The 23142-nt window shown below is 40.6% G+C and overlaps 1 protein-coding gene across 1 annotated transcript; it reads left to right on the plus strand.

Moving 5' to 3' along the window:
- Nucleotides 1-11874: 11874 nt before the first annotated feature.
- On the plus strand, nt 11875-21314 carry LOC116317542 (alpha-2,8-sialyltransferase 8F-like). Its single transcript, XM_039616296.1, has 7 exons — nt 11875-11999; nt 13854-13922; nt 14033-14107; nt 15465-15606; nt 20132-20244; nt 20327-20419; nt 20498-21314. Exons 1-7 carry the CDS (start codon nt 11914-11916, stop codon nt 20973-20975), a joined length of 1056 nt encoding a protein of 351 aa, XP_039472230.1. The 5' UTR covers nt 11875-11913; the 3' UTR covers nt 20976-21314.
- The last annotated feature ends 1828 nt before the right edge of the window (nt 21315-23142 follow it).

The following is a 23142-nucleotide window of genomic DNA, read 5'->3' on the forward strand; positions in this document are numbered from 1 at the left end:
GCAAGAAAGTCCTGTGTTCACATCCACTGTATAGTTATACAGTGGAGCCTTTTTTTGTGGAGTTTGCATGTTCTCCCTGTGTCTGCGTGGGTTCTCTCCGGGTACTCAGTCCAAAGACATGCACTTAGTAGGGTTAGAGATTAATTTGTTATTCTAAATTACCAATAGGTGTGAGTGTAAATGGTTGACTGCTGCTCTGTGTGAGCTTTGTCGCAGGACTCTGTGTTAGTGTATCTACTCTGGTCAAAAGAATCTACGCTTAGTATTGATGTCCACAATTCCTTTTTATTCCTCTCACAATCATGGAGCACTGTGAAAACTAGAAACAAGTAAAATTATATCAATAGTATGTATGACATCCGTCTCAGACACTTTTTATCAAAGTGCACAAGTGCTTAACAAATTAACCAGCATTATTTTTTAAAGTGTATGCCTTGTAAACCAGCAGTAGAAAAGTTGTAGATCCTAAAAGGCCGCTGTGTTATTGTTCTGCCTTGTCTCTCCTGCTCACAACTTCCAGTTCCCGGGACTCAAGGAGGACGTGACTACTCCACAATTGTTTTAAAAGAAACATTTGTAGGAAAATAGTATCACTGGACTCATAGATTGTCTCTTTCCACTGTAACTGTACACAAACATGAATACTGAATAAAGGAAATAATTACAATTACAATTACAAGTCACGTTAACAATATGAACAGTAGAATTTACATCTTCACACCAAATGTGCATGAACTACGGTATAATAATGACCTCTATTTTAGAAGGAAAATCTAATTGACTAGCATTTTCCCAATTTTAGCTGTTCTTCACCAGGACCACTTTCCTTTTCCTAACTTCCGATCACCGATCTGCATTGCCACCTTCCGTACAAGTCTGTCATCATCCTCATGTGCTTCAACAACTCTAGCAAGTTTAGATTCGTTGTGAGGAACATCTGTCTCTTTGAGGATCACAATATCACCCACCTCAACATTAAGTCTTGGCGTATGCCATCGCTGTCTCAGAGCAATATTTGCCAGGTATTCCTTCCTCCATCTGTGCCAAAATTGCTCGGTCAGATACTGGACCCTTCTCCACCGTTTCTTAGCATACAGGTCCTCCTTCACAAATTTACCCGGAGGAGGAAGTGGAACTGAGGATTTCATGGTGATCAAGTGATTCGGTATGAGTGGCTCCAAGCTTTTGGGGTCACTGATGTTATTAACAGTGAGTGGGCAGTTAATCACAATGCACATAGCTTCGTAAAAGAATGTCCTTAAAGAGGCATCATCTAACCTTGCCGCACTGCAGGCAAGGACTGTGGTCAGTACGCTCCCATGCGCCTCCAGCATGACTAGAGTGTGGCATATTCATCTGGAAGTCGCACTGATTTCCTGCTAGGTATGCAGCCATTCTTTCCTTGTCAAGTTCTTTCAGTGCCGTTGCCATTCCATTTCTTGCCCCCATGAAGTTAGTTCCCTGATCGGACCTAATGTGCCTAACAGCTCTACGAAAAAGCGATAAAGCAGCGCAAGGCATTGATGAACGCATGGGTCGTCATTTCCTCCAACTACTATTTATGTATGTATATATATATATATATACATATATATATATATATATATATATATATATATATATATATATATATATATATATATATATATATATATATATATATATATATATATATATATATATATACATACATATATATATACATATAATTTAGTTTTTGAAATGCTTGGGGTTTTCTTGTATTTTCATGAATGGTTAGACAGACTAACTTTTTGCTTCTTGATACAGCTCTTACTCCCCTAGACAAATGCAACAGGTCCAGATGCTCTACCTGGACTTCAGCTCCACGTAACACCATCATTTCAAATAAAATTATGGACAAACTTCATCCACTGACTAACATACGTTACTTGGTACTTAAGTTTCTCACCGATTTCCCTCAAGCTATCAGACTGGGCAAGCAAACATTCTCCATTGTAGAGTCAATACCCACTTTTGTATGCTCTGTACACACAAATACTATTTTTTCCATTACATGAGCACTACTGTTAAGTTTGCAGACCATATAAGTATAACTGGACGTATAACTAATTCATACAGGTTAGAAGTTCATACTTAACATTTGAAAATAATAACATAGCTTTAAACACTTAAATACATGAACCAGGATGAACACCTCTGCCACAGTGGCAGAGGTGTGGGCCCTGGCTCAGCTGCAGGGGAACAGTGGTGCAGTGAGCTCTAGGGGCAGTGCCAGGGAGGCTGATGAGGATTTTTTCCCTTTTTTAATGAGGTTTGAGACCAGAGAACTGAGAGAAGTGTGTGCAGCTGGCTGGAAAACGTGTGAATGTGAAATCAGTATCAAGACCCTATACACAAAAACAATGTGTTGGAATGCAGTGCTTTACAGTGGTGCCAAAACCCTATTGGAATGTCTGACCCTCAGGCTGCGTCGCCGGCACAGCTGATCCAGCTTCTGGTCCAAATACGGGTGGAGATGGCGGCTATGAACAGGGGGCAGGCAGCCGCTCAGGAAGAGCAGCTGGACAAGCTCTTGGACCAGAGTCAGGAGCAGTATACTCCATGCTTTGGTGGACACAGAATGTGAGCAGACCCTCGTTCACCAAAGCCTGGTTCGCCACAGGCCCTGGGGCGTGTGAAGTGTGTTCATGGTGATATTCACAAGTATCCCATAGTGCCGCTGATATTAAAATACAAGGGCAAAATACATCATAGCAGAATCATATCTGTGGTTATAAGTTGTCTGCTCTCGCATCCCCTAACTCTGGGTATGAATTTGCTGGGGACCGTCCAGTGGGCGGTCGATTCCCTTCGTTATTACCTCCTGGGACATCATTGGCTCCACCGCATGAAGGATGCCAACGCCCGGATCACCCGGTGGCATCTGGCTTTGCAGACCTTTAAATTCAATGTGATCCAAAGGCCATGGGGCACAGATGGCTGTTGCTGATTTAATCACCCACTCAGGGGGGGTACATTCAGCCGGAAGGTTCCCCGGCCTCAGTCGGGCAGTGAGGGTATGTGGTGGAGGTGTGGTCCCGGGCCCAGCTACAGGGGAGAAGTGGTGCAGTGAGCTCTACGGGCGGTGTCAGGGCAGATGGCGGTACAGGTGGAGATGATTGTTCTGATGACAGTTTTTTCCTTTTTCTTGTGAGGTCGGAGACCAGAGGAGAGAGAAGTGTTTGCAGCCAACTGGAAAGTTGGCTGACATGTGTGCTAAAGCCGTAATATGTGTGCTTGTAAAATCAATAAAAAAACTCCATATGCAAATACAACATGTTGGAACGCAATCCTTCCCACACAGCTTCATTAATGCTTGCATAAGAGTGGAGGAAAAACAAAAGCAAAAGAAGTAACCAGGAAATATTGTGATAAACAGACTAACCACAAGACACAGACAGACTTGACATGAAGGGGAGCAAGCATTAAAAAAAATCAAGGACTATAAATAACAAACTCCAGGATACTACAAAATAACATATTCAGGAACCACAGCATAAATGATATTATACTTTCAAAGCAACAAATAACGGTACGCAATGTACGCATAATGTAATATAATCTTAAAATTTTCAGTTAAGTAGGTACATTTTGATATACTAACATGAAATTAAGGTTAGATTTAGGGGTGAGTGTTAATGTTAGTGTTGGTCTGAGACTTGCTAACTCTAAATGCTGAGAAAATAACTCAAAGCTAGGGATGGGAATCAAGAACCCATTCTTGTAGAGAGCCAAGTCCAATTCCTTGGAATTGTTAGGCGCTAAAGTCAGCTCATTTTAGTTTGTGTTTCAGAAAAAGAAAATGGATATGGATATCACTTTTATATTTATTGTACATAATAACCAGAGACAGTATGCTAACAGTAAGCTAGCCAACAACCCAAAGTTATATCACAGCTCAGTTAATGCCAACCTCAGCCCAGCAGTAATTTCAACAGTTAACAAACTGATGTGCAGGCTGCAGCACATGTTATGTCTTTAAAGTAGAATCACTGTGGCAAACGCTTCAAAGTATCTTTGTAATGGTTTTAATTGTTGCTTTGTGCTTTTGCTTTTGTATATTACTAAGAGAAAGCTCACATGTGTTAGGACAGGGATTTGTGTTGACCTGTATGACTGTAGTCAAAAGCTTTATATTGTTAAATTATAATTTTGAGACAGTGCATTTCAGGTCACACAAAAGTTGTGTAACATATCACTTTCTTCTGGAACTAAATAAGTAACGTACTGAATTACTTTTAAGAAAAGTTTTCTGTGTAATACAGTGGCTTGCCTCCACCAGTGTATGAATGTGAGCGTGAATGAATAATGGCATTGTAAAGCGCTTTGGGTGCCTTGAAAAGCGCTATATAAATCCAATCCATTATTATTATTATTATTATTGCAAAAGTATTCGGCCCCCTTGAACTTTTCCACATTTTGTCACATTACAGCCACAAACATGAATCAATTTTATTGGAATTCCACGTGAAAGACCAATACAAAGTGGTGTACACGTAAGAAGTGGAACGAAAATCATACATGATTCCAAACATTTTTTACAAATAAATAACTGCAAAGTGGGGTGTGTGTAATTATTCACCCCCCTTTGGTCTGAGTGCAGTCAGTTGCCCAGAGACATTGCCTGATGAGTGCTAATGACTAAATAGAGTGCACCTGTGTGTAATCTAATGTCAGTACAAATACAGCTGCTCTGTGATGGCCTCAGAGCTTGTCCAAGAGAATACTGGGAGCAACAACACCATGAAGTCCAAAGAACACACCAGACAGGTCAGGGATAAAGTTATTGAGAAATTTAAAGCAGGCTTAGGCTACAAAAAGATTTCCCAAACCTTGAACATCCCACGGAGCACTGTTCAAGCCATCATTCAGAAATGGAAGGAGTATGGCACAACTGTAAACCTACCAAGACAAGGCCGTCCACCTAAACTCACAGGCCGAACAAGGAGAGCGCTGATCAGAAATGCAGCCAAGAGGCCCATGGTGACTCTGGACGAGCTGCAGAGATCTACAGCTCAGGTGGGGGAATCTGTCCATAGGACAACTATTAGTCGTGCACTGCACAAAGTTGGCCTTTATGGAAGAGTGGCAAGAAGAAAGCCATTGTTAAAAAAACCCATAAGAAGTCCCGTTTGCAGTTTGCCACAAGCCATGTGGGGGACACAGCAAACATGTGGAAGAAGGTGCTCTGGTCAGATGAGACCAAAATGGAACTTTTTGGCCAAAACGCAAAAAGCATATGTGTGTGGAAAACTAACACTGCACATCACTCTGAACACACCATCCCCACTGTCAAATATGGTGGTGGCAGCATCATGCTCTGGGGGTGCTTCTCTTCAGCAGGGACAGGGAAGCTGGTCAGAGTTTATGGGAAGATGGATGGAGCAAAATACAGGGCAATCTTGGAAGAAAACCTCTTGGAGTCTGCAAAAGACTTGAGACTGGGGCGAAGGTTCACCGTCCAGCAGGACAACGACCCTAAACATAAAGCCAGGGCAACAATGGAATGGTTTAAAGCAAAACATATCCATGTGTTAGAATGGCCCAGTCAAAGTCCAGATCTAAATCCAATCGAGAATCTGTGGCAAGATCTGAAAACTGCTGTTCACAAACGCTGTCCATCTAATCTGACTCAGCTGGAGCTGTTTTGCAAAGAAGAATGGGCAAGGATTTCAGTCTCTAGATGTGCAAAGCTGGTAGAGACATACCCTAAAATACTGGCAGCTGTAATTGCAGCAAAAGGTGGTTCTACAAAGTATTGACTCAGGGGGCTGAATAATTACGCACACCCCACTTTTCAGTTATTTATTTGTAAAAACTGTTTGGAATCATGTATGATTTTCGTTCCACTTCTCATGTGTACACCACTTTGTGTTGGTCTTTCACGTGGAATTCCAATAAAATTGATTTTCCGAATTCCAAGGGGGCCGAATACTTTTGCAAGCCACTGTATATATTTATCCGCAATCATTTCTTGGCAAAGGTGAGCGGATATTGGGGAAGATTTTGGAGCGGGAAGGAAGGTTTGCTGCAGTGACTAGCAAATAAGGGATAGATGACTGAGAAACTGACAACCCGGTGCCGGGAAGATTTGCTGAGGCGAGTTGTGAAGGAGGGATGGAAGACCATAGAACTATTAACCCAATGCCACGCGGAGTAGGAGGAGCAGCTGAGGAGGAGGTTTTCACCTCTGGGAACACACGATGTAGTGGCTGGATGTGGCTGTTGCTGGCTGGTGGGTGAGACTGTGAGGTACGGGGAAGCTTAGAGGCGTTGGCTGCACTTATGAACGGAAGAGGATTATCTTTGTTTGTTGTATGGATGTGGGAGCGTTGAGAAGTTAAAAAAAATTGGAATAGCATTGCCTTGTTGTCGGAATGGTGAAAGCGAATGCTTCTCTTTTTTAAAACTTGTTGAAGACAGGCTGAAATCCTTGACGGGAAGGCATCTTCGGGAGACCTTACCACGGCATGGGAGCAGCAGCGTGTCCTCGGATGGGTTGGATTTTAAGGAAGCTGTGCGGGGCTGGAGACACATCTCAGTACTATCAGGAGTGGAGCTGTGCCGCGAACTTTAGCTGGTAACTGATCTTCCTCTAATCGAATTTTGGAGGTTATAATTGCGCGGGGATGGTGAACGACCAGAGTTGACCATCTCCAGCGACTTTCATTGCACACACAACTTTCCAGACAAAATAACGAGACCAGCGGGATCTCCGTGGATTGTTGTCAGGTCGAATAGGTGACGCAGACGGTGAAGAGATATTAAACAAAAGTGAGGCTGCAGGGCTGGATTACTGGCTAGGCTGAGGAAGCAGCCACTCAAACCCCCACTACCAAGCCTCTACCTTACAAACGCCAGATCCATGGTACACAAGATGGATGACTTAGATATACATGTGGCTGGAAATCATTATGTTCCGGACTGCTGCATCCTTATCATCTCAGACATGGCTATATACACACATCCCGGATGCCACGGTGCAGCTAGCAGAGCGTATGCTATACGATAGGACAGGAACAGTGATTCCGGGTAGAACAGAGGAGGGGGGCTCTGCATCTACATGCATGAAGGTTGGTGTAACAACAGTAACAGATACTGTTCTCCTGATCTGGAGTTCATAATGGTGAGGTGCAGACCCTTTTTCTTGCCTAGAGAGCTAAAGCTGGGCATACACTGTGCAATTTTTTCAGTCGCGTTATTCAGCTTCTGCTCAAACTGCACGATTGACTCGCAGGGGTTATAAGTTCGTAGGTCACGATGCAGGGTCTCACACTATACGGCCCGATGCTCTGATGCGGCCTGAGTGCTCACACTGTGCGTCCATAAAATGAAGGTTATAACAGAAAATCTGTCGCTCGCTCTCCCTTTCTCTCCCTCTCTGTCTTTCACTCACACAGACACGCACACACCACCATCAACTTTGCTAAATTGCTAATGAAAAACATTGATCTGGCAGCTATGATTGAGCAGCAATGTAAATCCAACTATTTTCACGGTTGTTGTGGTTGTGATAATTTTGTGAGGCCACATCGAAAAGGCTCGGATGAGCTTTCCAAAGTTCTACAAGTTGTGCCTCCATCGCTTGTGTCCAGATCACACGCTGCACTGCTGTGCTACTCCGTCTTTTTCACCGACATCTATGTGCTTGCACGTGCGCAGTGTAAGCGGCTGCGGTGACACCCTCACGACCAAGCGATTAATGATCGGGAGCTGGTCGTGAGGTGTTAATCGCTTTTTGTTACCCCACGTATACTACACGATGCACGACACACGATGAAGGCCAAACTCGGGCCGATCACCAAAACGGTCGCACAACTCAAAAATCGTCTCAAAATGGGTCAAAAATCGCACAGTGTATGCCCAGCTTAAGTGTTGTAAAAATCACGACAGTCTATATAGCACCAGACACTAACATAAACACAGCTCTCTCTCTGCTGCTACATGCCATCACTTCTCACCAGCGCGTCCACCCTAATGGCATCCACATCATAGCAGGGGACTTTAATAAGGTAAATCTCAAGACTGTTTTACCAAAATTCTACCAAGATATAAAATGCCTAACAAGAAGGGAAAACACTCTGGATCAGGTGTATTCCAACATCAGAGTCGTACCCCTCCCCCACCTGGGCTGGTCAGACCACCTCTCTCTGCTCCTAAACCCAAGAATACACCCACCTTAATTGGCAAACAAAGCCCATAAAGAGGGCATCCCCACCTGGCCCGAGGACTCCCTTCCAGGACTGCAGGACTGCTTCGAACACACATGGTTGATGCCTTCTACAATGAGGATCTGGCAACATTCACAGATACGGTACTGTCCTACATCAAGTACTGTATAGGGAATGTCACTGTGGAAAAGCACATCAGGGTGTTCCCGAATCAGAAACCCTGGATGACAAGCCAGGCCTGTATGCTCCTACCTGCCCGTGATACAGCCTTCAGGACAGGTGACAGGGCATTGTACAGTACCGCTTGTGCCAACCTGAGGAGGGGCATCAGGACTGCCAAAGCAGAATTTAAAAGGAGAATAAAGGAATATCTTAACGACCCCAGACAGATGTGGCAGGTGGTGAATGTGTAGAGCGAGTAAGGTCCTTCAAATTTCTTGGCATCCACATCTCTGCAGACCTCTCCTGGTCAGTCGACACCATGGCGCTAGTCAAAAAGGCCCAGCAGTGGCTACACTTCCTAAGTGTGCTTAGGAAGGAGCAATTAAACACCCAGTTGCTGGTGACCTTCTACAGCTCCAATATTGAGAGCCTGCTGACCTATGCAGTGACAGTGTGGCACGCCAGCTGCATGGAGGCAGACAGGAAGAGACTACAGAGGGTGGCAAACATGGCACAAAGAATCATCGGCTACCCAGGGGCGGATCTAGAAGGGTGGCATGGGGTGGCAAGTGCCACCCTAAAATGATCCCTTGCCACCCCAAGTGCCACCCCAGTTTTGCATATGACAGTGTTGTTTATTAAAATAAGATAGCATTAACAGTTTGAGTGTAGTTACAGTCAACAGTGAATATAAATGCTAAAACTGAATATATTGCATAGTGTTCCCCCCCTCCACCATTAACAAATGGTTCAGCCCATAGCAGGACCAGCTTTTTTCTTGTTTTCAGTAGCAAGCAATGTTTATGATTGTGCCAGAGCACATTTTGAACAACACCATGGGAATTTCGCTTTTTACACAGGTGGTTGGATGTTACACTCTGGAAATGGAAGGAAGGTGAGTGTTATTAACCCTCTGTGGTCCACGGACACGCTGCACCTCCAAATCACATGACTGATGTAAGCTGACATAGCAACAAGCCGCAGCCACGCTGAGTCTCTATTTCAGCCCACATTGAAAGTTCGGACTTCAAAGTTTTTACATTTTAATTACAGGCCAGTAAATCCAGAGTTATGATAATATATATATAAGCCACGCTTTTTTCTAAATACTGTCGTCACATTTTTGTGTGTGTGTGTTTTAAGCGTTTTAAGGACAGCGCGAAAACAGGAAAGAAAGGAAAGAAAGCCACCGCTTTCCTATTGGTGGAAAAATGTACCATGTCGACCAATTAAAAAAAAAAGTCAACACGTGGGATTTGGTTGTTTAGGAAGAGGAGAGAGTTTTGGGAGTGACGGTAACGGCAGCGAGACAGAGCGAGAGAGAGAGAGAGAGAGTTTTTAGATGTGGGAGATTTGTGACGTTTAGTGTGGAGTGTACAGTTAGTGTGTTGTGTTGTCTTGTGTAGTTGTTCTGTTGTGTAGTCGTTTTGTTTTGTGTGTCAGTGAGGGCACTAATGAATGTCACAAAGGCACATTTGCAACGTAAACACTGTCACTAAGTAGAAAACCAGCGGAGTGATACACCTCCTGTTGTCAGGCCTGCAGGTTTATCCTTGTGCTGTTCTCCTCTGTCGTTTGGTGGACAAACTTTTTTTTTTACTGGCACACATCATTTGTGGGGCATCTTATTGCAACACCTGATTGTTCTCTCATTTTAGTTACAGTAATATTTTTAAATGGTTGTACAAAATGAAAAAAACGGCAGGTGTATTGGCTGCATTTTTAGACAAATAGTTGTATATGTTTACAAAATGTACATTTTATATTTGCATTTCAAGTTATAAAAATTTACTCAACATGTCTGTTTTGTTTTTTTTACAATAAAAAAATACTACTAGGATTTTAAGTTCTTTGTGTGATTTCAGATCAGTAATACTAATGCAGTATGTCAGTGAAAAAAACAATTAAATTCAGTTGAGCTGAAAAGAATGATACCAAACAAGGCAAGGGGAAAAAAAATAAAATGAAACAATTTGAGGGTGAAATACAAACGTAAACTCAAAAGGAGTCAGAAATGGCCGGTTGTATTTCAGACCTCAGTGAGTTAATCCAACAAATCATGAAAAATTAGGTTTAAATTTTTGTTCATGACAGTTCAGATTTCTGACATTTTGTGTAATTTAAACATGTAACAATGTGATTGTTTTCAAACAAAAAACAGTGTGAAACTTAAGTTAGACTTGTGTTTGTAAATGAACCGCCCCATGTTGTGTAGCTTTCTGGATTTTATACTTGGGATACATATTTATTTATTATATTATATTATATATTATATATATTATATAATATTATATAATAACCATTTATATTATATATATTATATTATTTATTATACAGGCTATACAGTACATAAGATCAAAACATGTTTTATGTAACTAAATTGTGTAATTATGTGGGCTACAGACAATAATTAAGTTATAGACTATATTTATATGAAAAACGTGTATAGTTACTGCATTTGAATTATTTTAACCATATGTAACCACCTGCATATGTGTTTGAAAATAAAAGGCTTTGATTTTGCACCCCATTTGATTTCTTTGCCACCCTCACGCCACCCTAAGAAAATTTCTCTAGATCCGCCCCTGCAGCTACCCCCTCCCCTCCTTGTCTGCCAGCAGGTATTAGTAAAGGGGGCATATTGTCACGGTCTGTATGGCAGACCGTTGGGAAGTGGGGAAGGAGGACCCAAATGTTGTGCGGTGAGCAGTGCATTTATTTACAGTGCAATTAATGACAATAAATCCCCGTGCTGTCCCTTGACTCCCGTGTTGCGTCTCCCCCCAAAAGTCTGTGTCTTTGTGCTCTCTACTCCCTTGTCTTCGCACTCCCAGTGCTCGCTGCCTTCCTATTTCCACGCTCCTCCTGGTGAAAAAATACCAAAGGCAGCCGTAAGACACAAGCTCTCACTGGCATGCACTAACTGACTTTAAACTAAGCTCGGACACTGACATGGACTCTTAGGCAACAATCCCATGTCGGTGGGAACTCAGCCACTCTGCTAAATAGCTCAGGCCATGCTGAGACAACAGGATTTATAGATGGCAGAGAAGGAGGGCAGTGGGCAGCCGATGATTCTTTGTGCCATGTTTGATCAGCTGCAGGTGTGTGTGATCATCCTCTTCAGATGTGGCCAGCCTCCAGGCGGGACACACCCACCAGTCCTGATTATGCCTGAAACCCAGTGCTCTGCCACCCCCACACACACACACCCATTCATACACACAAACATGGAAACAAGGAACAGCAGCAACAAAGGTATGCATGTCCATAAACTATTGACACATATATAGACTGAAGGCTGGAAGGGGCGTGAATAAGGTGTGGCCCTGCTCCTGAAATTCAGATAAAATATCTCCACCAGGTGGGATGCACCACCAACAATAACAATAATGATGATAAAACCAAAGAAACAGACGTGAGAACAGAGGAAAAACAAACCCACATGACAGCTCTCCATCATCCATAAAATGCCAAACCAGACAGACAGGAAGTACCAAAACAAATATATGAGGTGAAATGAAATTGAGTGTTGTGAAATGTGAACCACTGGAGAGACATGAGGAAACAGCTCTCGATGATCGCCAATCTCCTCTGTTTGGGGAGTCTGCTGAGCACTTTTATCTGGTACACATTTGAAGACAGGTGAGTAACTACCTTTGTACTTACAAATGAAATGGGAGAAGCCAGTAAAACAAATATTTTGATCAAATGTAGCTTATGTCTCTGTGAAACCACAAAAAAGTAACATCATGTGGTTTTTTTACAGAAAAAAACAGTCAAGCTCTGTTAGTGTTTTACTCTTACTATACAAGCCCAATTCTGAAACACTTGGGAAGCTGTGTAAAATGCAAATGCAAGCCAGAGAAATACACACATGCTTCACATAAGTAGAACTACGCATTTTTGTCTTAAAAATACTCTAGTAAACGTACTAATTCAACTTCTTTCCTCAAATTAAAAAAAAAGTGAAGAAGTGCAGGCTCTAAAAATAAAAAGTAGTTTTTTGGAGGACATTTGTACCAGCTCTCTGCCAGGCAAACTTTATTATGTGTTTGCCTACATGTCAATTATTCTCTCACACGTCACTACAAACCCCAAGCAAGGAAACTCACTCCCTCTTCACTATTTACTTTTACAGGAATAGCTTTTGTATTTTGTCTGTATTCATTTTTTATAGTTATTTTGAAAGGCACTGTAAGAAATTTGAAGTGCCTTTCAAATTAAGTTAGCAAGTTGCAAGGTAACAAATTTTTACTCTAAACAAAAATGTAGGAGTAGGTAATGGATGGTAGGTATTAAAATTTTTCAGCTTCCCGGCAAACATATGGTGCAAAAAACCCCTCCCCAACAGAGAATAATGAGCATCTCCCTACGTATAGGCACATAGGAAAAGATGTATGTGGATTCTAAATATCACATTACGTTGGACCTCTGACCTCTTCTTCAAGATCAGATAAAGTCAATTTACCAAAAATATCTTTTATCTTGAACACTATACTTAAAATTCTCCTGTCTTTGTTTGTGTTGGTAACACAAACAATTATACTGGTTTATTCCATCCATCCATCCATCCGTCCATTCTCTTCCGCTTATCCTTATCAGGGCCGCAGGGGGGCTGGAGCCTATCCTAATACAATACTGTTTCTTTAATACTGCCCAGAGAGTGAGCTTCCTTGGCAGAGGTTTTCACTCTAGGGGTGTTTCTTGTTTATAAATGCAAGCTGATTTAAAAAAAGAGGAAAATAAAAGAAATAATAAATAAGAGTGATTTTGATTGGTTTTGCCTTAAAATCAAAACACAAAATAAAAAAAGAGTATGTAAGGTCCAACTAAGATTGGTTGTAGTTGGGAATAGAATTCACTGCTCTTTATTGATTTGCACAACTAAATTTAACAAGACTGAAGCATACATTAGTGAGTGAGTAAATCCAAACACCATCATCCACCTAAATTCAAATTGATCTCTGGTATGGTTGATGTGACTGAATTATGACAGGAAGCAGTAAAGCTGCTCTGCACCAGTTCAACATAAACGGCACTACTCTAAACTTCATCGCAATACTGACTAGACTAATCAATCTAACCTGCCAAAAACCACCGGTATTTCCTAGCAATCTTTGAATAACACAGAGTTGGTATGTTTGGTTTACACAGTTGGCCATGTCAGCCCTGCAGCGATGATACTTCAAACTGTGAAGTGGAATGAGTTTGTTTTCCAAGACATTTAACACTATGAAAAAACAAAACAAAACATGTAACATGTTGTTTATAATGCCGATATCTGATCTAATATTATATTGAATATGTAGGTAACTTTTGGAATTTTTGCAGGTAGCATAAGAACAGGGATCAGACACAATGAGTTAAGATCACAAATGACCTTCCAACACATGTACAGAAAAGAACAACAGCAATGAAGCTGAAGAAAAAAATGGGTACAAGAAAAGGTAACTTTTTTATGTTCACATACTAATCTGTCTCATTTGTTTCTCACAGTTTGGAATTTTACCGACCACTTCCTCAAAGAAGTGCCTCAAAGACCTCTGAACTTTGTAAAGGCTGCAAGTAAGAGCAAGCACTGTCATAACTTTTTTCTTAATAAATTACAGTGTTTTTGCCAAGATTGAGTTATGTCAGACCTGCAGGCATGATGCTTCTAACTGTGTCCATTACAGGGAAGCCATCGATAAAGTAAAAGAGCTCTACAATCAAACGTGGAAAAAGCAGGAGGAGAATTACCACAGATTCAGGTAAGATCATACACTTCAAGCCTTCTAACATCCTGATATTAGACAATGAATTACAGGTAATTTTACAGAGAAAAGCAATTGTAATGTAAAGAATAGTTTAACGGATACTTCCTCCTCGGATTAATTTAGTAAAAGTGTTTTGTGTAATACATTATTTTTTCGAGTAATGACTCAAACACCGATCGCAACAAAGAGCTTAAATACCTCCAACATGCACAAACATTTGACCCACAGCATGTAATTAATTTCCATGAATGTCATGTCTTTGATATGCTGCTTAGAGATGGCAGTAACTCTCAAAATGGAGCCAATGAGAATCAGTAAGGAAATCAATAAGGAATCGAATTGATAAGTGATATTGATAATGGAATCAGAATTGCTACATTCTTATCAATTCCCAACCCTAGTATTTACATTCATAAAAGCATCTCTTTATTGACTGTACACTCAAGAGTGTTCTTTAATTGGTTAGATGCTGTAAAGTTCTTCTCATTGACCATGTAAATAATTCTGTTATCCTGCACTTCTGTGGTCTTTCAGGTCTTTTTGAGCTGATTCACTGCAGTCTTTCTTTTAAAGAAAGAATCAGTCTGTTAATTTTTTGCTCTCTCTTTTCCAACCTAGTAATGGCTTCCTTCATTTGCATTGACATTTCTTATGTTTAAAATCAGAGAAAAAGTTATGAAATACAAATTCGAGACTTTAAATTAACTTCAGATATTACATCTGCTTAATTTTTTATGAATTAAGAAGGGGTTCAGCAAGACATGAAACTGGTTTTCAGTCAACTGTCAAATTACATTTGAACCACTCAGAATAGGGAACTTTGTATGAAAATGTCTTTAATTGCCGAAGGGTTAAGCCAAATATTGCCAAAGAAAAAACTAAACATAAAAAACACTAACTGTAATATATATATAATATACAATATACAACAATAGACAAATTAATATGAAATACAATCTAAAGACAAAAGACAGGTTGTCTGTCCTACATGAGTGCTGTATCTGTAGCTGCCTGAAGTTAAATGGTTTTCTGAAGCCTATTCAAATACTACATAAATTAAAACATTTATTTTAATTGTTTTCGCTCCCTGGTAAGCCTGATTTGCTGTAGCTGAAATTCATCATTGGAAATTAATATGAAACAGTATTGCTTTCAGTGTTTTAAATCAAATCAAATCAGTGTTTTAAATAAAACACTGAATTTATGTGGGATTTGTTTGTTTTTTTATACATACGCAGCAGAAATGACAATTACAATACAGGTGTACTGTAATGTAAATCACGAATCTTTCACCTTAACACTAAAGCTAACTTTAAACATTTATTTATTTATTCATTTATTGTTTTTCAAGATTACAGCTGAACATCAATTGCAATGGATCCAACAATGGCATTATCACTCAGGAAAACACTCCAGTGGGATCTATGATTGTCTGTGATAAGGACAGGACTGTCATTCCTGTGACCCCAGAGCTTTTCAAGGCCTTTATCAAAGTATGTATTTCTTAAAGACGGGAACAGGCCTTGAAATGTATTCTTTATGAATGCGCTAGAATGAACTAAGACAACATCTGCTGTATGTTTCATGTCCTCATTATTCTTCAAATGTTCTAACATAGTATTACTAAGTTCTTATATCACATGTTTAGTCACGTGTTAAATCTTTGTGAAACAAGGACCTGCACCCTTAACGGATTGAATCAAATGAAATTCTTTAGCATATGTTACACCACTCCAGGACAACTTGGTGTAAACAGCAAACCGAGTTTATTTGGGTACCTCAGAACCGTGGCTTTTACATACAGAACCCAAGCATGCTCTTTTTTTTTTTTTACAGAACATTTTTCTTTTCTTTTTGCCGTGACTGCCCTCTACTGGCGGAAACATGTAGCAGCCAAAAACAAACAAACATATAGCTGAATAGCCCAAATACCAACAGATTTATGCAATGTTTTAGACATATTTTAGCTTTACACCTTACCAAGTGCTACATTCCTCCCCTGCTAAATAAATGTTGTCCCAACATTGACAAAGCATGACAATAAGAAACAAAAATAAACAAACGTACATCTTTTTTTTTTGTGATAATGTCAGGATGGTATACATTGGGATAGGGTTTAGCAGTGTTTTAAGATCACTTTCACGATAAACTATTGGACCTCAGATGACAGAATCACATGTTACTCACTTACCAGATAAGCATAGGCTTATAACAATGCTGAGTTGTTTCCAATAGTCCACATAGAAATATTACCCTCTAAGACATTACTATCACTTTATCACGTGCTCCGGAGCCTGTCAACTTAGATAGTAACCATTATATCACAATTAGCCTCATCAAACATAACACAATCCAATGTCTTACACTACCATCCCCAAAAGCATCAAATACTTGTGTCACCATACTGGTAAGACCTTGTAAGTACTCATACATTTTTGAAAAATAACACCGTTTAAATTCAGAAAAACTCTTTCACACACACAATAATAACTAACTGGTACATCAGCTGGATAGTAAGGCATTTGTAGAGCTGCCCAAGGTACTCCAAACTGTTCATAGAATGGAGATGCTGTTGCACTGGCATACAATGAGTTAACACTGTGACCAATTACTCTCTGAACTGGTTGGCCAAATGCGTCATAAGTCAATATTTTCCGGGGACATCTCTCCCTTTGAGATCTTCTCGGCTGCGGTTCTGACAGTTCTGGGTTCATTTCACTGGGCTGATCTGGCGAAGCAACAGTGTCTGATGATGCTGAGATGTCATGTTCAGTGTTATCCTGTCCATTCACCGTATCTGCTTGAAACTCTTCAGCGTCCACTCTAAGCTCCGTGCTTTTTCACTGAAGGTCCTGGTCAAGTTCAGTAACAGGTGCAGACACCATCGAATCCCCTTGAGGCTGGCAGTGGTGGTGCCTCACTCTCTGAGACCCATACTGCTCCTCATCATCTGAACTCTCTACATGGTTCAATGCATCCTGTAGGTCTCTTTGTTTTTGTGTCTGTGTAGTGCGGCCTCGTTCAGTTGTTGTTATTTTGGGAAGCGGTAATGCATTACAGGACATTGACATGTTGCGGTGGAGAATACGGCTTCGTCCAGTACCACGCTCTGGCTTAACCTCATAAACAGGGCTATTTTCCCCCTTGTGAGAGCTCACTATGTGAATTTGATCCTCCCAATAGGAGCGTAACTTTCCCGGCCCTCCCCTCTCTGACATGTTCCTAACAAGTACCCTGTCCCCAGGTGAGAGTACAGCACTTTGGCGAGAGGAAAATCACATTATGACCAGAAGAGACAGAGTCTTTTTAATGTTTCTGGATGCAATGTCATATGCTTCTTTCATCTGTTGTTGCCATTTGTGAGCATAATCCTCATGTGATTTGCATTTGTTTGTCTCACTCAGTCCAAAAATTACATCAACAGGGAGAAGTGGATGTCTACCAAAGAGTAAATAAAAGGGCGAGTATCCTGTCGAGTCACTAGTTGTGCAATTATAGGCATGCACAACTTTGTTTACATAGTCACTCCAGTTTTCTTTCTTTTCCTCATCCAGGGTCCGCAGCATTGACAGCAAGGTGCGATTAAACCTTTCCACTGGGTTCCCCTGTGGATGGTAGGGTGTAGTCTTTGAATTGGCCATTCCTGTGTACTTCTGCAGCTGTTTGAATAAATGGTTTTCAAATTCTCTGCCTTGATCATGATGTAATTTACCAGGAAAACCAAATTTCAAGGAAAAGTCATTAAAGATTTTATCTGCTGCTGTTTTGCCAGATTTGTTGCGTGTAGGGTAGGCTTGAGCAAACTTGGTGAAGTTGTCCTGTAACACTAAAATATACTCATACCCTCCCCTGCTTTTTTCAAGATGTTACATAGTCCATTGAAACCATTTCAAAGGGTGCAGTAGCCGGCACATGACACATGGGGGCCCTACGCTGAACTGTAGGTTTTTTCTGAATATTACATTTGCACACCTGTGTGACGAAAAACTTAACATCTTTGTACATATTCGGCCAATAAAACCTACTCCTTGCCAAATTCATCACACGGTCCACCCCCAAGTGACTCATTTCGCAGTGAAGGTGTTTGTACACCAGTTCTCTGTAAGATTCTGGAATCAAATTCTGAGTATAAGTCACAGTCTTTCATATCAGCAACCCATCATTTGAAATAAACAGCTTTTTCCACTCATGTAGTAGCTGTTTTACTTTAGGATTTTTGGCTGCTGATGTTTTGTCAAAGCTTGCACCTGTACTCTTTAAGTTGAGAACATAAGCTATGGCAGAGTCTTGCTTTTGAGCTTGTAATAGCTCCTGTGTTGTGATTCTCACATCTGGCTTTCTGTAAGTATGTTATTTACTTCTGGATTGCACGTTATAGCTGATATCCAATCCAGTTGTTTTTCTTCCTGTGTTTCAATGGCATTCAGTACTGCGCTTAACACTTCAGGCGAACACAGCTCAGTACATTCTGACATGTATGAGTCCATACTAGAAGGTGTTCTGGACAAAAAGTCTGCATCAACGTTACTTTTTCCGGGTCGGTATTTCAGTGTTATGTTAAAATCAGCCAGCTCGGAAACCCATCTGTGTCCTGTCGCATTCAGCTTAGCTGTACCTAAAATATAGGTTAAAGGGTTGTTGTCACTATATACTGTCACTGAGGGAGCATAGAACAAATAGTCTCTAAAGCGCTCAGTCACCGCCCATTTTTGTGCCAAAAACTCAAGTTTCCCTGAGTGCCACCTGTAGTTCTTCTCAGCCTGTGTTAATGTTCTTGATCCATATCCAGTTACTCTTAATTTACTGTCCTGCCTTTGGTACAAAACTGCACCAAGGCCTTCTTCTGATGCATCGATGTGCAGAATTAAGGGATCCTCAAACTTAGGATAAGCAATCACGGGTGGATTAGTCAAAACATCCACCAAATAGTCTAGTGCTTTTTGGTGGCTGTCACTCCATATGATTTTTTGGGTGGGTGCAGCATGCCCCGCCTTGGCTGACCGCACTGGTGTTTGGGTGTGGTCAACTGACAGTAAATCATATAGGCACTTTGCATGTCTTGAAAAATCTTGTACATAGCTTCAGTAATATCCTAAAAATCCTAAAAGCTTTCTCTGCTCTTTAATGTTTGTTGGTGGGTCAAAGTGATAATTATGCTCTATCCAGCTGTTTCTTACTGCCAGTGTTTGTACTTACAATTGTTATGTTCAGATTTTTCAGAAGGAATTCAGGAGAAATATTTGTAGTTTAAAAAATGTAATTTGTTTGAGCAGTTGAAATTACACGTTACAGCGCTGGACTTTTGTGTGAACCAGCGAACTGTTTCACAGAAAAGATGACCCTGGATCGGGCTGTACAGGTTTTATACTGTGACACTAACAAAGATTATTATGGCTGCCTTCTCCCAACACGAACGTGGCAGTCTGCTGCGAATCCTCCCCGTTCAGTCCGACTTCACCTCATATTTGCTCCTCCTCGAATGAGACACAGAGAGAAGAAAAACAACCCCTGCGCAGCCTTGGCTATCTGCTTATTATTCTAAGGCCCAGTTCAAGAGCCTTAGGGGTCTCACTCGCATTTCCTGAGCCAGAGACTATTCTTACCATTACCATGTTTATGTAAGCATGCAGCAAAAAGGACCATCTGCACGCTACGTCTACTCTTCAATATTATAGCCCAGTCATAGCGCCAGACAAAGCTTTTGACCCTCAAAACGCGGAGCGCCAACTCGTTTATGAGCATATTTGCATTGTGTATAAATAAAATATTAAAACAGCTTTATCTAACAATTTAAATCAAAAAATCAAAAATTTTCAACCCTAACACAATACATAGGCATGTAATAAATGCTATTCTAAATTTCACATTACTTTGGACCTTTGTCTTTGTTGTTCTCATCCTACAGATTTGACATAATTCCTTAAATACAATGAGTACTTGTCTCTCACACATAGTACATTACAAACAGTATAAATGTTGCTCTTTTTGTAATGTGTAATCTGTTGATGTCAATTCCAGGAAAATCCTTTCTCAAAAAAGAGATGGGACACTTGTTCAGTTGTTGGGAGCGGTGGGATTCTGACAAACAGTGGCTGTGGAAAAATGATTGATTCAGCTGATTTTGTTTTTAGGTGAGAAATATGTCAAGTGTATAGAACTAAAATCATGACGACAACTCATCTCTCTGTAAGAAATATTTTGTTGTTTTTTCAGGTGCAACCTACCTCCTCTGGAAGATGAATTTAAGAATGATGTTGGCATAAAGACTAACCTTGTGACAGCAAACCCAACCATCTTCATGAATAAGTGAACAAACATTTACTCTAACATGGAACTGAATTGTTTTTTTTGTCTTGTTGCTTTAAGTCACGTATTAATTTGCAGGTATGGGTCACTGACGGGACGTCGCCGGCCGTTTGTAGACAGCCTCCACCAGTATGGCAACTCCCTGCTCCTCTTTCCTTGCTTCTCCTATGGTTTTAGTAGGGGTGTGTGTCAGCGGGCTGTGTATGCCATTGAGGACATGGAAATTCCTATTCAACCAATCTTCATAAACCCTCTGTACCTTGAAAGACTGGTCAAATTCTGGGAATCTCAGGGGTTAAAGGAATATCGACCTAGCACTGGATTATATATAACTAGTCTGGCCCTGGAATTATGTGAAACAGTGCATCTGTATGGCTTCTGGCCCTTTAGTAATCACCCAGATAGACTCTTTCCGCTGACTAACCACTACTATGATAATGTACCATATGATACAAGAGTCCATGCAATGCCAAATGAGTTTTACCACTGGGTACAGCTGCACAATAAGGGCGTGCTCAAGCTTCACCTTGGAGACTGTAAATCAGGTCAGGTCTAGTTTAAATGACGGAATAAAAAAAAACTGTGTTTAAGTGTCCAACTGAGAAGCCAAGACATTTGCCCCTGAAATCAATATGAATTAGTCAGAAGTAGGCTACATATTACTTTAAAAGTCTTACAATATATCTCTAAATCTCTTTAATGCTGGAACTGGTGACTAGGGGGAATTTCTCCGAGCTTCACGGCTTCTAGTGTATATCAAGAAATTTAATATCTCACACTGAACATTAAGAAAACAATATCTGTTTGCTTTTCATTTTTTAAAAACTTTTTCTAGAATTAGTTATAAATGTGGTGAGCGTGATTTCAGTTATTTTAGTTCTGTTTTTTAGAACAAGCTGCAGTGGCTTGCAAAAGTATTCGGCCTCCTTGAACTTTTCGACATTTTGTCACATTACAGCCACAAACATGAATCAATTTTATTGGAATTCCACGTGAAAGACCAATACAAAGTGGTGTACACGTGAGAAGTGGAACGAAAATCATACATGATTCCAAACATTTTTTACAAATAAATAACTGAAAAGTGGGGTGTGCGTAATTATTCAGCCCCCTGAGTCAATACTTTGTAGAACCACCTTTTGCTGCAATTACAGCTGCCAGTATTTTAGGGTGAGTCTCTACCAGCTTTGCACATCTAGAGACTGAAATCCTTGCCCATTCTTCTTTGCAAAACAGCTCCAGTTCAGTCAGATTAGATGGACAGTGTTTATGAACAGCAGTTTTCAGATCTTGCCACAGATTCTCGATTGGATTTAGATCTGGACTTTGACTGGGCCATTCTAACACATGGATATGTTTTGTTTTAAACCATTGCATTGTTGCCCTGGCTTTATGTTTAGGGTCGTTGTCCTGCTGGAAGGTGAACCTCCACCCCAGTCTCAAGTCTTTTGCAGACTCCAAGAGGTTTTCTTCCAAGATTGCCCTGTATTTGACTCCATCCATCTTCCCATCAACTCTGACCAGCTTCTCTGTCCCTGCTGAAGAGAAGCACCCCCAGAGCATGATGCTGCCACCACTATATTTGACAGTGGGGATGGTGTGTTCAGAGTGATGTGCAGTGTTAGTTTTCCGCCACACATAGCGTTTTGCGTTTTGGCCAAAAAGTTCCATTTTGGTCTCATCTGACCAGAGCACCTTCTTCCACATGTTTGCTGTGTCCCCCACATGGCTTGTGGCAAACTGCAAACAGGACTTCTTATGGTTTTCTGTTAACAATTTGTACTGACATTAGATTACACACAGGTGCACTCTATTTAGTCATTTGCACTCATCAGGCAATGTCTATGGGCAACTGACTGCACTCAGACCAAAGGGGGCTGAATAATTACGCACACCCCACTTTTCAGTTATTTATTTGTAAAAAATGTTTGGAATCATGTATGATTTTCGTTCCACTTCTCACGTGTACACCACTTTGTGTTGGTCTTTCACGTGGAATTCCAATAAAATTGATTCATGTTTGTGGCTGTAATGTGACAAAATGTGGGAAAGTTCAAGGGGGCCGAATACTTTTGCAAGCCACTGTACCTGACCTGAGATCAATTACTGTCGGTACATTCAACACCAGATTCTAAATCTTTCCATTCACACAGGTCTACAGTTAATAGGTTTTGCTGTTCTATTTTATTTTATTTTGTTCTGTTCTGTTGTTTTCCCTGCCATTGTAAACCTATGTTCTTTCCATTGGTAAGCACATTGTGTTTCCATGTAATGAAATGTACTTTGTAAATTAAATTGTCATTGTCATTAAAGGGGCTATAAACCCTGCATTCTTACATGCTTTATCTTTACTAATAAAAATTGCAGGAATGCAAATACCACTACCAAACTTATCATCTGCTTTTAGTCACTTCACTTCACTGTTACTACACATCATAGAGTGGTATTACTTTACTAGTGGTGACTTTTAGTGCTGTACCAAAGATGTTCCCCTTCAGCACTGACTGTTGACAGAGCAATTTCCAAATAAAAACAGTAAATTTTGTATTAATTTTATATCTACAGCAGGTTTACAGTTTTAAGACTTTCCAAGTGCCCAGAGAATTTATCACCAGTGTCAAAAATGCCATGTCAAGCTAGCTTTTACTAGATGGCACTTTAAAACAAACAGATGTTGCTGTAAAACATTGGGATTGCCCATCTCTTGGATTTATGTAAGCATC

Source organism: Oreochromis aureus, linkage group 8, assembly GCF_013358895.1.
Source record: "Oreochromis aureus strain Israel breed Guangdong linkage group 8, ZZ_aureus, whole genome shotgun sequence".
NCBI classification, from domain to species: domain Eukaryota; kingdom Metazoa; phylum Chordata; class Actinopteri; order Cichliformes; family Cichlidae; genus Oreochromis; species Oreochromis aureus.